The sequence below is a fragment of the Daphnia pulex genome, chromosome 3 (genome assembly GCF_021134715.1).
Source record: "Daphnia pulex isolate KAP4 chromosome 3, ASM2113471v1".
Classification (NCBI taxonomy): Eukaryota; Metazoa; Arthropoda; class Branchiopoda; order Diplostraca; family Daphniidae; genus Daphnia; species Daphnia pulex.
Window position 1 is genome coordinate 8,243,907 of NC_060019.1, and position 14,705 is coordinate 8,258,611.

At 43.3% G+C, this 14,705-nt stretch overlaps 1 protein-coding gene across 3 annotated transcripts; it reads left to right on the forward strand.

Moving 5' to 3' along the window:
• The first annotated feature begins 213 nt into the window (after positions 1–213).
• On the forward strand, positions 214–14,620 carry LOC124190584 (transcriptional enhancer factor TEF-1-like). 3 transcript variants are annotated; one of them, XM_046583349.1, is made up of 11 exons: positions 214–423; positions 7,128–7,375; positions 7,461–7,599; positions 10,695–10,822; positions 10,969–11,016; positions 11,398–11,538; positions 11,701–11,738; positions 11,825–12,155; positions 12,352–12,414; positions 12,494–12,895; positions 12,991–14,620. In XM_046583349.1, exons 2-11 carry the CDS (start codon positions 7,331–7,333, stop codon positions 13,102–13,104), a joined length of 1,449 nt encoding a protein of 482 aa, XP_046439305.1. In that variant the 5' UTR covers positions 214–423; positions 7,128–7,330; the 3' UTR covers positions 13,105–14,620. The 3 variants fall into 3 exon arrangements, with proteins under 3 accessions (XP_046439305.1, XP_046439304.1, XP_046439303.1); XM_046583347.1 differs by lacking the exon at positions 214–423 and adding an exon at positions 4,764–5,271; XM_046583348.1 differs by lacking the exons at positions 214–423; positions 10,969–11,016 and adding an exon at positions 4,761–5,271.
• The last annotated feature ends 85 nt before the right edge of the window (positions 14,621–14,705 follow it).

The following is a 14,705-nucleotide window of genomic DNA, read 5'->3' on the forward strand; positions in this document are numbered from 1 at the left end:
ACGCGCGATGATCAAATTAACGGAAGTAAAAGGTAAGTTTGTGGTAAACACGGTTCACAACAAAGGTTGTCGCCAGAATTTGGTTCCAAGTTGTGGTAACGACTGGTAGATGGCGTGGGTGTGTGTAAAATAATGCAAGAGGCGGGGCCGATGACGTCGCCCGTCAGGTAGCAGCACGAGCGCTGCGCAGTCGCCTGGCTGGTACCCTGCCTCTCGTCAGTCTTGAAATTCTTTGTGCATTTCTGGAATACCAACCCCAGTTCTCAGTCCCACCGTTCGCCGCCACGAAACAACCAACCCACGACTCTCCCACAACAATTTTTAGTTGGCGTATGTGAAATAAATAGTTATTTCGTCGAGTTTTTCGAGTGTGTTGGACGCCATTGCACAGGGGAATACGCCAAAGTGATCGCCATTGACTCGGTAAGTCGTCTCAAAGTGTGCACGTCGTGAGTTGAAGCGATTTTTCGAAAACGAGTGGCTGGAAACTATCGACCGACGCGACATACACAAGAGCCCGGGAAACCGTTGGCCAAAAAATCCCTCGCATACTTGGCGTGCCTCTCTGGTCTGTTGTATACTACGGGGCTCTCTCATGTGTCCCCCTATCGGTGTGTCGTGCAGTCACCAACGGATGCTGCAACAAACGTTCGTTCGTTCGTTTCCTTTTTTTCTCTCTCTCTTTTGGTCGTGTTGTTGTGTAATGTTTTTCCACTCCCCTTTGGAAAGAAAAAACTGACCGACGTTACACACCACCACGTCTTTGTGTCTGATTGAGGAACCCTCCCCTCCAATTTTCGGCCGTGACATTTTGATTTTTTTCCTCTTTGACGCGCCATTTTTGTTGCCCTCGTGAATTTTGTTTTTCTCTCCACCACCAAACGCATTTTTAACTAGAGACCAGGGTAGTTAAATAAAAGGAGGAAGGGAGAGAAAAAAGAAGAAAAAGGTCTTGGGGGGGGGGGGTGTGTTTGTGTGTCCATATTTTAACCCCCTCTGAGGTTTTTTGGTGGGGGGAGAAAAAAAAGAAATGGAGGGAGAAAGATTTGATGTTATGATGATTATTCTTCTTCTTTTTTGAACTGGGCAAAGAAAAGGGGTTGAACCAAGGCCACGACCTGTTGCTGGCCGACTGTTGAACATTTGGGGGCTCGAACGTGACCCGCGCCGGTGGCCATTGACCACCACCACTCGCCTTTTACTCGTCACACACACAAAATGTGTGGGGAGAAAGAAGAAAAACTTTTTTTTACACGAGAAAGATTTGTTTAAAGTTTTTTTTTTTTTTACGATCTGGCGCTCCTTATAGTTGTTTTATCCAAAGACGTTCGTGCGTGAAAAAATATCAACCTCCTTGTTAATATGAAAAAATTGAGCAGCGTCGCCGTCGGCTTTTCGAAAGGGCGCATCTGGCGTCACGTTGTGAGGGGCTGGGCCCTGGTTTGAGCGGTTTAAATTTAGAATCACACACACACTAGTGTGTGTCTCTCTATTTCGTATAGGCAGCAAAAATTGTGACGTCATTTAGAAGACTCAAAAGCTCTAAAAGGTCGAACGGGATCAATAGACACAAAACATACGAGTTTTCCATGTTCCGGAAATCGTTAAAAATTAAAGAATAAACAGGTTTTTTTTATTTTAAATTTTAAAAAATGGAAAATGACAAAGGCAAGTTGACAAGAGATTCGTTTGATCTTTTCGTGTATAAAACAAAAGCGAGTCATATGCTCTTTTGAGCACCTGTTGTTTGATCATTTCCAACCACGCGCGAGATTTTTTTCTTTCATAGCGTCCATTTTTCCTGGTGAAAAATCACGTAGGAAATCTCTTATCAAATGATTACGACCGTCTGCACGTTATCAGCCAAAAAGTTTTTTTTCTTTTTCTTTTTTTTGATTTCCTTGTCTTGGATTTTTTCGCTGATGTCACGCTCCTTATTTCCCGTGACGTCAAAGCGTTTGGATCTAAAAATTCGTTTCTGCGATTGACCCTCACCAAAAAAATAAAATCATGTTTGCCCAATATTTACACCTGGGGGGATAAGGAGAGACCTTGATTGGTTCACGCTGATGATGAAATTGTCGAGTAGAGGCTGGGTGCTACCGGGCAGGAGCAGCAGTGGAGCTACTCACGTCTCCTTTTTGTGTTCACCGGACTCTTTTTTAAGACGCCTCCAGCGGCGTCTCGTATTCCAATGACGTGTGGTGGTGGTGTGTAAATACGAGAATAGAACAAGAGACGTGCTCGGTTTTTTTCCTCTTATTACATCACATGCTGCATTTCTCCTATAGACGAAAAAATATATAATAATAATCTCGGGATGAATAATGTATCGTCCTAGTCTTTCTTGATGGATATCGATCTCCGTTCTACTGGTCCTACAAGAGAAAAACACAAACTGGGAAAAATCTTGTTTTGCGGATCTATCTTTTTTCTTCTTAGGCGGATGGCGCCGTCCATCAGGTGTCCATACACAGCCGGACTGCACCCTCTCTCTTTCTTTTCTTATTCTCTTTTTATCGCTCTTTCGAAATCTTTTACCTGGAGGGAAAAGAAGAAGAAGAGCTTTTTGGTTTGTTCCCCTTATGTGTCGTATATACTCGGGAAAAGAAGAAGAAGAAGAGGGAGGTGGTCCACCTTGTCCAATTCAAAGTAGAGAGCTGCAGGCTATGGCAGCAGCCAAAGAAGGGGGGGAACGCCAGACGAAGTTCGAATCTTTTTATTCTGTGTGTGTCTATATACCCACCCACTAACCTAACCGACCCTCCGACCGACCACCAGAGACCCTTTTTGTGTGTGTGTGTACCTGTACCTGTTGGGAAGCTGGAGGCTATCTCACCTTGACAGAGAGAACAGCAGCGTACCAGCAGCTCGTGTATTCAAATGCACCGTTTCTCTTTCTATTCTTTAATAACGTTGCGGGTCAAAAGACTTTTTTTTTTTTATTATTATTATTATTATTATTATATTTCTTTTTCCCAACCACCACAACCCAAAAAGCTTTTTTTTCTTCTTCTTTTTAAAAAGTAATAATCACACAACAAGTATTATAAATATATGATTTTTTCTTCTTTAAAAAAAAAAAAAAGACTTTTTTGATGGGGGTCAGATCCATCTATTGGAGCGACACACCAACTTTCGCACCCCGCACTCACCCGGGCTCATCAAAAACCCAAATTTGTTTCGAATAAATTTCCGCGCTCCTAAAATGCTTTTATTGTAAGTTGATCGATTGGACGGAATTAGAAATGATAAAACACAAAATCATTTGAAACCTGTTGGACAAGGATCGATGGATCACTGTGGGTCTTTCCCCAAAGACCCTGGGCCAATCGAGGAAAACAAAAAACCTGTCCAGAAATTTTTTTAAAAAAAGAACAATGGCGCACACACAAAAGTTCTTTTTATTTAATCTCGATAAACTTCTTTTATATAAAAGAAACTCGTTTTCCTCCCTCACTAATCGGTCAGCATCATCTGGTGCAAGTGACCAGACGATGTGTGTCGTCCATTTGTACCATTCGCCTTATTTTTTTATTTTATTTATTTCGTTTTTTTTTTAGAATTTGACAAGACTCCCAAAATAAAACAAGCGGTAGTGTCTAAATAAGAAATGGGTATTCCGTGACCTATAGACAAAGTGTATTATCGGTTGTGTTCTCTTTTATCATTCCCCCCTTCACCGAAATATAAAGAAGATTTCTTCTTTCTTCTGACGAAAATTGGAGACGGTTGTTTTTCTCGCTCCGATGGATTAAGAGATTGAGAGACTTTGCCTCCGGGAGGGTTTTCCTCCTTTTTTTCTTTTCTTTTTTTTTTACTATACGTGATGGGCGACAATGAGCTGCGGATTGTATTGATATTGTAGAAAAAGAAGGAACCTGAAACATCTTCCGGCGCTCCTTCTCTCTGTTCATTTGTTTCTCTCGTTTCCCTTTTGGCTCATGTCGAAACAACACACACACGGAACAACTAGTTAGTGTGCAGAAAAATCGGAAAAAGATGGGATACGCTTGATAGGCTCATTAAGCGAGCGACAAACACAAGAAGAAAGGAGGAGGACCTTATTGGTTCGAGGTTTTCCATCATCGAATCTTTTCTTTTCTTTTTCCCCTTTGATGTGTCCCGTGGATTTCTTCACTAGAACTGGGTGGGGGGGGGGGGGGAAAGGAGGTCATTGATCACATAGAAATTAAAAAAAAAAAAGAAGATGAAACCCTTTCGGTAGATTTTTTGGGGGGTTGAAGAAAAAAGAAAACGTTGGGACTTTTGCTGCTGCTCATCAGAGCGCGTGTTAATCTTCGCATGTTTTCTACCTGTAGCAAAGTTTCTTTCGAGTTGAACAATTCTGCAGAATGGTAACGGTGGGGGAGAGAGACTTAGGGTTAAATATCGAGGGGGGTCTGCTGGATGTAGTGGTGATGGTGGTGGGGGGAGAAAACTCGAAAAGGAGGAGTTGGGTTATTACCTGAGGGGGCGCCAAAATCTTCCTCTTCTTGTGTACAACAACTTCCCCCCTCCGGTTGTTGTTGAGGAGCTAGGAGTTGAGGGGAGCAAGTTTTTGGCCCATACAACAACTCCCCCCTCCTCTGCACGACTCCCTCCTCAACTGAATTCGATGAATTTCCATGTTTCAAAGTCTCTACTCTATTCTGTACGTATATAACATTCCTGGGCTTCTGTGTGTGTGTGTCTGCTATTCGCCGCTCTCTCCTGTATGCAGTAGACTCTAGCGAAAAAAGGAAAGAACCCTCTCTCCGGACTGGTGCAGTAGTAGTAGCGGAGTAGTAGTAGAGGGACGGACGGGAATGGATGGGCAGGAAGCATTTTTGAAATAGTCGAGTGGTGGCAGTGTCTCGGTGCTGTCGTCTTTTTCCATCCATCTCTACTCCCTCACGACGCTCTCTGCTCTTCTTCTTCTTTTAGACCGGCTGCTTCATTTAGTACACGTTCGTTGGCTATTGTTGTGGTGGGGATGTTGTCGTGTTGTCTCTTTGCAGTGTTGCGGATGTGACCTATCGGCAGAAAAAAAAACCATTTCAAACCAAATATACCTGGTCGTGATTTTTGAGTGATTTATTTTTCAACAGTTTTTATTTTCCAAGACGAGAAGAGTGTCGAGTTGTTTGTCTGCCGATCGTGTTGTTGATTGTGTCAATTCTTTTGCGGTTAAAGAAGAGGAGAGCCCCGTTTTGTGGGGGCTGTGGATGAAGGATTCGTTTCGCATGTTCGCCCCACTAGCAGCAGCAGCCTGGCCTCTCGTCAGTCCCGGTAAAAACATTTAAAGAAAAGAAACAAATTTGAAAAAAACTATCCTCCAATTTGGCGCGTCGTCTTAATTAGCATAGAATCGTGAAAAATCGGATGTTGTCGTGTGTGTGCCACTTCACCAATTAGCACCTTTCACCAGCCGTAGTTCCCCCTCCTGTCGACATACTACTACAATCTTCTTCTTCTTCTTGTGTGTAGTACATTTTTATTCTCATAAAAGAAAAGAAAACGGATCCTCCTAGTTTCCCGCCCAACGTCCGTTTGATTTTCTTAGTACCCCCTGTGTGCGGTCACACTATCGAATCATCAGTGGAAAAAAATAATAATAAAGGTGTTGCGTGTTGTTGTTGTTGTTGAAAAAAAGAAGAACGTTTCCATTCCAGCTCTTCCGGCCGCCACCGCCGCCGCCTTTCTTGGAAAAAAAGGCGCCAAGACAAAACAAACGAAATGGGAACTTTTATTTTATTTCATTTTGAGTTGGATGATGAAAAAACAGCCAACCACAGACACACAAACAGACACCCAAGGGGCATTGCAGCTCTTATGCAACAAGATAATGTTGCTCGCTCTCTCTGTGTGTGTGTGTGTAAGATAGCAATCAGGGCCGCCTGCTATGAAAAAAAAAAACCCAAAAAAACTGGTTGGCCGTACATGTTTAATCTATTCTTCAATTTCTGGGAATCGCCATGTTATTTTATATATCTACGTGTGGCAATGCAGCCCCGGATCCTTTTGCACACACAGACATTTCGATACGTCTATTTCATTTCTACTTGGAAAAAAAGGGGCTACTATTGGCCAGCTGTTGTTTTATACTCGGAAGGCCTAAAAAGACAAAGATATTGGGCAATCCCTTTGCGTCATTCGAGTGAATCATCTTTTTCGACAGAGGGAAAACATTTTCTTATTTTGGTTTTTTTTTAACGGTCCGTTTGAATAATGACACATCCGGTCATCTATCCTTGTGTATAGTTCTCCCTTTTTATTATTTTTCTCTTAGCTTCTTGAGCAACCTGTTTGGGTCTGCCTTTGTGTCATCAACTACGTTGGAGAGAGAAAGAAAAAAGGCTCTCTGACTGGCAGCTCAATCAGATCGGTTTTCTCTTTGATATTATGCAATCTCTCCCTTTTTTCTTTGAGGGGCCACTGCGATTTGTTCCGCTGCGTTGAACCTCTTTGCCCGTCTAGTCTCTTCTCGGACCGGTCCGCCTTTTCCATGTCGGCGTCTAGTCGCTTCACAAAGTCGTCGTCCTATCTGTCCTGTCCGTTTATTTACATTTTTCCATCACACACACATAGAGAAAAAGAAGAAAATATCTCCTTTTTTTGGAAACAAGAAAAGGTAAAATGGAATGGAATCCAATCCGGAGAGCGTGCGCGCGCTCGACCGTTTCCGGGCGTCGCTCGGCCGACCGAAGTTGAAAGCAAAGTAGAATAGGAGGGGATAGGAGGGTGGACTTTGCGTCATCGCCTCCCCTCCCGACGACGACTGACTGTTGTATGTGTGTCTCTGGATAATGTCGACAGAACCTTTTGGCTTTGATGTCTGCGCAATTAGCCTTATCCTCGCAACCATTTTGTATTCGTTTGATGATGAACATCGTCAACTCAAAGAGTCTCCCCCCTCTCTCTCTCTTCGGAAAAGAATGGCACGTGAAAAAATAGGTAGAAAAATCAAAAAGGAGTAGAAGAAGAGGCTTATCTGCCACATCAAAGGAAATCGATTCAAAGGCCACCCTCATAATACAAATATATATATCTAGATGAATGGAAATGAAATTATTTGTGATTGAATTTTTAATTTTTTTTTCCCGTTGATAATAATAATAATTATTATTTTGTTGTGTGGTGCACAGGTGAGGCGTGGGCGTTGAGCGGGGCCAAACTGACTTCTTCCTGGCAGCAGCAGCAGCAACAACAACAACAAAATCAACAGCCTTACGGTTCGGGAGCATCAGCTATTCCGGGTGGCCAACATCAACAACAACGTGGTGAGCCAACAACATTGTCCAGCACGATTGGCAACAGCAGGACGGACGCCGCCGTGGATCACAACAACATGGCCGGCGAGTTACCACTCTCGCCTGAAGATCTCTCCAGCGATGTACGATTTATTATTTAATATGATTTTTATTCAAAAAGAAATTAAAAGTTGATTTAACCTAACCAAAAAATTGTGGATTCATTAGGACGAAAAAGATTTGGCGTCGGCCGACGCCGAGGGCGTTTGGAGTCCCGACATTGAGCAAAGCTTCCAAGAGGCTTTGGCCATTTATCCGCCTTGCGGCAGACGGAAAATCATCCTCTCTGACGAAGGGAAGATGTACGGTAAGTTTGATCGAATCAACTGGCAACGTTTCATTTTTATTTTATTTATTTTTCGGGTGGGGGGGGGGATATTATTTCCTCTCTGCGTGCATGATATCACTCTCTCTCTCTCTCTCCTTTATCTCTCATCTAACTGGATTTTGGCTCCCACTCTCTCCTTCCCCCCCACCGCCACCACCACCCGCTCCACGGTCGTTTGAAATCTCATCATCAATGCAGGGACACGCTCCACTAAACTTTGGCCTTTTAAACAAAATTTGAAACCCGAAATGTTGCGCTAGACAACATTTGGACAAGTTCAACAATTGGGAGAAATAAATCGAATTTGACTACTACTACCCCAGAAGGGGGATGGCAGGAAAGTCCGGCGAAGGCCACAAACGGGATCGGATGTCGACGTATGTCGGGATTGCGGTGACGCTTGCGCAATAGATGCGTCTATCTTTTGCCACACATACTACTACTAGACCCTATCAGGGGGGGCCGGTATGGTGGAAAAAGAGGAAGCCCTAGCGGCGGAGAGTTGCCTCACAAGGAGCCGCACCTGGCTTTTGTTTTTTGAACTACTACAACTCCTCACCTCCTCTACTCTTTTCGCCATTGTTTTTTTTATTATTATTTTTATTTTCTTCACGGAAATCTGGGAGGGGTTTCCTCCTCCGTTTTCACAGTCCACTGAACCCTGTCGACACACACAGAGAGAGAGAGACTCGAAGTGTTTGGAGTTGTTGTTTTTCAATTTGTTTTTGGCTGTGTCGCTTTTTCGAGTTTTGGGGCGGTGCCTTATGACTCATCGGGATGAGATTGGAGGAGCGAAAATTGACTGGCTAAAGAAGAAGAGAAGCTGACTAGAGTCTCCGGTTGTCATGCAGAGCCTAATCTTTGGACCTTAGCAGACGATAGCTCCGTTTGAGTAGAGAGAGAGAAACGAAACAATGCTTTTAACGGTCGAATAAAAAGAGTAAGAAAAAGAAAATGGAGAGAGACAGTCAGAAAAGATTGACATTGATCTTGTGTGTGTGTGTGTGTAGTCGAGAAATGCAACCCGTGCTCTCGCGTCTCGTGAATGCGGACGTGACTGGCCCATGTCGCCAACGACGGACGGCGGCGTCTCTCAAAAACCTGAAAGGGTTGGCACGCTGGAATCAACAACACAACCCGAAATCTAAGAAAAAGAAAAATAAAAAAGTTTCTTCTGGGCAAGGAGGAATTCGCTCGACGCAACCGAGGAATGTCTCTTTATTCTTATTATTATTATTATTATTATCAAAATCTGAACTTTCATTTCTTCTCTTTCAAAATTCTCTGTTTTAAAATTCCTTCTCAGCAGCAGCAGTAGCAGCTCGATATGCTTTTGTTTTAGACGTTTCTACTACCGAAGGGGGGCGAGTTGTTTTTAGTGGCAGATTATTCCGACTCGATTTTTTGGCGCAATCTCGAGCCAATCCGGACAGACACGCAATGGACCGACCATGACACATAGGTTCTCTCTCTTTCGTGTGTGGCTGGGCAAAAAAAAAAAAACAAGTCTAAGGAGGGGGGGTTGCAGCAACTCTTTCCAAGTTTCCTACTTTGACATTGATGGAGCTTTTTTCTTTTAGTCTATTCTCCTGGACGTCCTTTTTTTGTTTTGTTTATTTTTGTCAAAACAAGGAGCCCAGGAGAGGACCTTGAAGAGAGGGGGGGGGGGACCTGCTCCTTACTAGAAACTAAGACGACGTCCTTTTTTATTTTCGGTAGCTGTGGAGGAGTAGGAGGTACTTGTGCCGGTGTAGTATTCTTTTCTCTCTCTTCTGAACCGGAAACCACGTGTGACTCGGCGAAAAAAATTGGAGAGCAGAGAGTGCCTGGGCCGGCTCAGATTCGAAATGCGAGAGTCCACTCTGGCACAGGTAAAATGACAGTCTAGGGGGTAAACTTTCGCGGTTAGGTTCAAGAGGATGAAATCGGGTGATGCATTCTGTCGAGATGAGCTTGTAGAGACACACACACAGTACAACAACAACAACTCACATTTCCAGGTCATTTTCATCAAATTGAATCCCCTTTTTTTTAAAAAAAAGCAGCTAGGGCAACAAGACTGCAGGAGAGAATAAAAGATGGGAGAAAGTTATGCACCCGCTTCCAATTCCGCATCTGTTTGTGATGCGAGCGCTCCCCCCAGCTCCCCCCTGTTCCTCTGTCTCTCTTGACTACCACCCCCACCTTTTCTACTATATTCCGGACGTTCAGCTATGTCGGGAATGTGCAATTAGTGAGGCGAAGTTTCCGTCTCTCTCTCTCTGTGCGTTAGGGAGAGCACAGAGCCATGAGCTCTTCCTTGACAACGACTATCTCTCTGCTCTGCTCTGCTCTTTCTTCTTCTTCTTCTTCTTTTGGGGTTCTCTCTCTCTGTCTGTCTGTGGGGGCTGTTGCATCGTCCAATTTCCGTCTCTCCGACATTCCACCAACTCTCTTGCTCGTCGTAGTACATCGAGAGACAATTTTCAGAACGACCAAGAGGAGGGGTGGAAACCGGATGGAACAGACATATAGAAAGAGAGAAGAATCTTTATATAATATATATTTAGATATTATTAACTTTACTCTCTCTCTGGCTGGCTGTCTACTTGGATAGAAGAGTCTGTGTGTGTGTGTGTAGAGCCAGGAGTTTTTAAAGGCGTGTGCGTGGGGGGGTCTTGTGTATACACACACGCGCACGCACGTCTACATGTATTTATACCACCAACAATCCGCCGAGAATCTGGCGAGGACTGGTTTGTTTCCAACCGTCTTCGTCTTCTTCTTTCTACTTTTTTCGCTCCTGGTCGTCGTCCCAACCGCACACGAGCGGCTCACATTTCGCCTACCGTTTCGAAAATAAACTCTCGACACCCAAACGAAAAACGAACGGGGGGCGACCGGAGAACCAAGAGAACCCCGGGCCAAAAACGAAACAACAACAACAACAATCAGAAAATTAAAAGATATCCCCCTCCTATTTCTTCTTCTTGGCGAATAATCCACCAACTTGTTTCTTCTTTTTTTTAAATATTCCGATGAATCCAGTAATTGTCCAGACGATTAAAATGTGCCATTCGCCATCTGATTGACAGGTCGCAACGAACTCATTGCCCGTTACATCAAGTTGAGGACGGGCAAGACGCGGACGAGAAAACAAGTCAGTTCGCACATCCAGGTCCTGGCCAGACGGAAATTGCGTGAAATTCAATCGAAAATCAAGGTAAACTAAAAAATTCAAATTCAATGGACACATTTTTTAAATTTCCCCCCAAATGACGTGGTGTCAATTATTTTTATTTGCTGTGCTCGGTGTTAAAATTGTTTTTGAACATTTTTGACTTGTGTTTGTTCCCTTGTTCTAAATAGAATGCCTCCAAAGATGAAGTCCTCCGCCTCTACGGTTCTGTGGCCCAGGTTAGTTATTTTATTTCCTTGTTATCTTTTCTCTCTTTCTTGTTTTTTTTTTCGTCACTGCTGTGACTACGACAACAACAACAACAACCCAAAACTTCTTCAACGACGCAAGTTGTTCTCTCTCCCCCTCGTTTCGGATGGTTTGTGTGGGTGTGTTTTCCCCCGTTGAGTTGTTGACTTTGGTTTTTATTTTTCCAGTGTGTCCTTTTTCTTTCTGTGTCAACAACACAAAAGTTATCGTATCACTTGACCAGGTCATAGGGTACGCTCCAAAGTTTATAGAAGACTTATGCTAATCTTCAGTTGCTTTGACTCTGTGCGAAAGACAATGGAGCAAAACTTAACTTTTTCTCTTCTTCTTCTTCTTTTTTGGTTCTCAAGGATCAGGCCACCAAGGAGAAAACCTTGCAAAACATGTCCAGCATGTCCAGCGCCCAAATTGTCTCGGCCAGTTCACTGCACAACAACAAGACGGGCCTGTCGGGACTGGGACTACCCGCCCCCGTCTCCTACCCACCGCCGGTACGTAGTACATATTATAATTCCTTTCATGTGTTTTTGTGACCTTTTCTCTCAGACTCCGTCTTATCATGGCGGCCCAAATATTGACTTTTTAATGACTCCCTTTTGTTTCTTTGTTTTGTTTTTGTTTTTCATATTGGCCAAATATTTTTGTTATCGCAGTTTTGGCAGCCTGGTCTCCAACCCGGACCCTCTCAAGAGTAAGATTCGTGATTCTTTCCGTCGCGCTGGCAATTGTTTGCTCATTTTGTGCTGTTTGTTTTGTTTTTTTGTTTTCGTTTTTCAGTGTCAAGCCGTTCGCACAATCACATTACGCAGTTGGCGCCAGTCCTTCTGCGAATAACAAATCAGGAACGTCGAATGGTGGGACAGGTTCATCCGCCGCCGGGAGCGGTGGGTCGGCCGAAATGGCTGGCCTCCTGGCGCCTTCATCGGCTACACCCAACAACAACGCACCTTCGTCTTCATCGGCGGCTTCAGTGACGACGGTGGCCACGACGGCCGGCCTCACCCCTCCAGCTCCACCCCCGCCATGGGAAGGACGGGCCATCGCCACCCACAAGTTGCGGCTGGTCGAGTTCTCGGCCTTCCTCGAGCAGCAACGCGATCCCGATACGGTACGTTCGTTGTCGGTAACGCGATCTTCTCGACTGATACGCCCAAGCAGCGCATTTCTAACATTTCTTTTGGCTCAGATTGTCATTTTTCTTCTTTTCTTTCTTCTACTCGACGGAATTTTTGTGTCTTTTACCTTGACTCTATTTCTGCCTGGATGCATTTTTTTTATTTTTTTTTTTTAATTTTTCTTAACAGTACCACAAACATTTGTTTGTGCAAATTGGAGGCGCCACCAGTTACTCGGACCCCATGTTAGAGGTATAAAATTTAACAATTTCATTGGTGGATTGATTAGGAGATTGATTTTTGTATTATTATTATTTTCTGGTTGAATTAGGCGGTTGATATCCGGCAGATCTACGACAAATTCCCCGAGAAAAAGGGCGGCCTCAAGGAGCTGTTCGACAAGGGTCCGCAGAACGCCTTTTTCCTGGTGAAATTCTGGGCCGATTTGAGCACCAACATCACGGAGGACGTGGGGGCCTTTTACGCCGTGACGTCTCAGTACGAGAGCAACGAGAACATGACCATCACGTGCTCGACCAAGGTCTGCTCGTTCGGCAAGCAGGTCGTCGAGAAGGTGGAAACGGAGTACGCCCGCTTCGAGAACGGCCGCTTCGTCTACCGCATCCACCGGTCGCCCATGTGCGAGTACATGATCAACTTTATCCACAAGCTCAAACACTTGCCAGAAAAGTACATGATGAACAGCGTCCTCGAGAACTTTACCATCTTGCAGGTTGGTGTTCAGTCACGCTTCATCTTCACGTTGAACTTTTTCCCTAGTTGATTGTTTCTTTATTTCTTTTTCTTGTTTTATTCACGACACGGCAGGTGGTGACGAATCGAGACACGCAAGAGACGCTCCAGTGCGTGGCCTACGTTTTCGAAGTGTCCACGTCGGAGCACGGCGCCCAGCACCACATCTACCGGCTGGTGAAAGATTGACCCGACACCACCACCCGCCAGCAGAGTGAGGCCGTCATCATCACTTCAAGCAGGGGCTTTTAGTGTTGGTTTTCTTACTTTGTGAAATCAAAGGAGAAAGAAAAAAAAAAGGAAGTTATCAAAGAAGAAAAAAAGACGATTCTAAATATATATATGCATTGCGATGTGTGTGTGTGATACGCCATGGCAGCAAAAATAAGATGGAAGAGGAGCCAAGAGAAAACAGACAACCCCCGGGCATCTTTTGATTTATATATTATTATATATAAATATATATATCCCCCCTCTCCCGTTTTCTTCTTCCGTACGGTTGCAGCTATTTTCCGAGTTCTACTTTTTGATTTCAAAAAAACAAAACAAACAAAACAAAACTGGTTTTCTTTTGTTGGAAGTGATGGAACTTTTTTTTTTTTTTTTTAAGTTGTGGGTAGGGGGAGGTCTGTTTTTGTGGGTAGTAGACCCGTGTCCAATACCAAGGCGATATCAAATCTCTTGTCTCCCTTTAATGTAATTTTTTTTTTTAAATCACACACATACGCCCATATTTTTGGGGGGTCTTTCTGTTTCAATTTTTTTGTTCGTGATTTCTCTCGTTACGTGTCCGGAATTTTAGCGAAATTTTTAGTTGAATTTTCCTCGAAAACGGGAGATGGCGAGTGAAATTGAACAGATGTGTGTTGTGTGTAGTTTGTTTTTATTATTATTATTGGAATAATCAGGGGCGGATTATTTCATTGGGGCGATGAAAACCAATCAGTGGCGGCTTATTGTCTGTAATTTTTTCTCTTTCGTAGGTGGGATTAAAATTTGTGTTTTGTCCCTTTCCGTCGAAACATTTAAATCAAGTTGTTCTGTTTTTTGTTTTGTTTCATTTTTTTTTTTCTTACCCCTTTTTAATTGTTTTTTATGTTCTATATTTTGGGAATGATCGACAATACCAGATCTCAATTAGATGACGTTAAACAAAACAACAAAAAAAAGTAACATGTGTAAAATGATATAATAATAATAACTTTTTCTGTGTGTGTGTGTGTGTGTGTGTGTGTGTGGCGTGTGCATCTCTTTCCCCCCCCCCTTCTATCTTATTTCTTTATATTTCAATATCATATTTTTAATAGACATATTATCAATGGGAGGAGGAGGAGGGGAACCCGTCCTCTTTTCTTCACGAGATTGCGTGCGGCTGCTATTTAGAAATAATTCGTGAGTGTGTGGTGTGTGTGTCCCTATTTTTTTTCCATCTTTATTTCCCGTGCCAAGAGACTCGATTTTTTTATTCTTCCTTTTTTATTTTAAAAAGAACAACATCCGCCTCTTCCGCAAATCGTTACTCTACCTGTCTTTTTTTTTTTGAAAAACAAACAAAATAACATTTCAAAAATATAGAAAATCGCGCCATATCGGTACTGCCATATCAAATCCCTGAAACTATTGAAAAATTGTCCTTTTTCCCGCCCTTGTCATTTTGACGCGTTTAAATTTATCGAAGGGAATGAATTGATTTTGTTCCTCTTTTTTTTTTTTGAAAACAATTAAGCAGATCACATTCACACACTTGATTCATCATCATCACCCTTTAATTTTTTAAAAAGTACAGTATG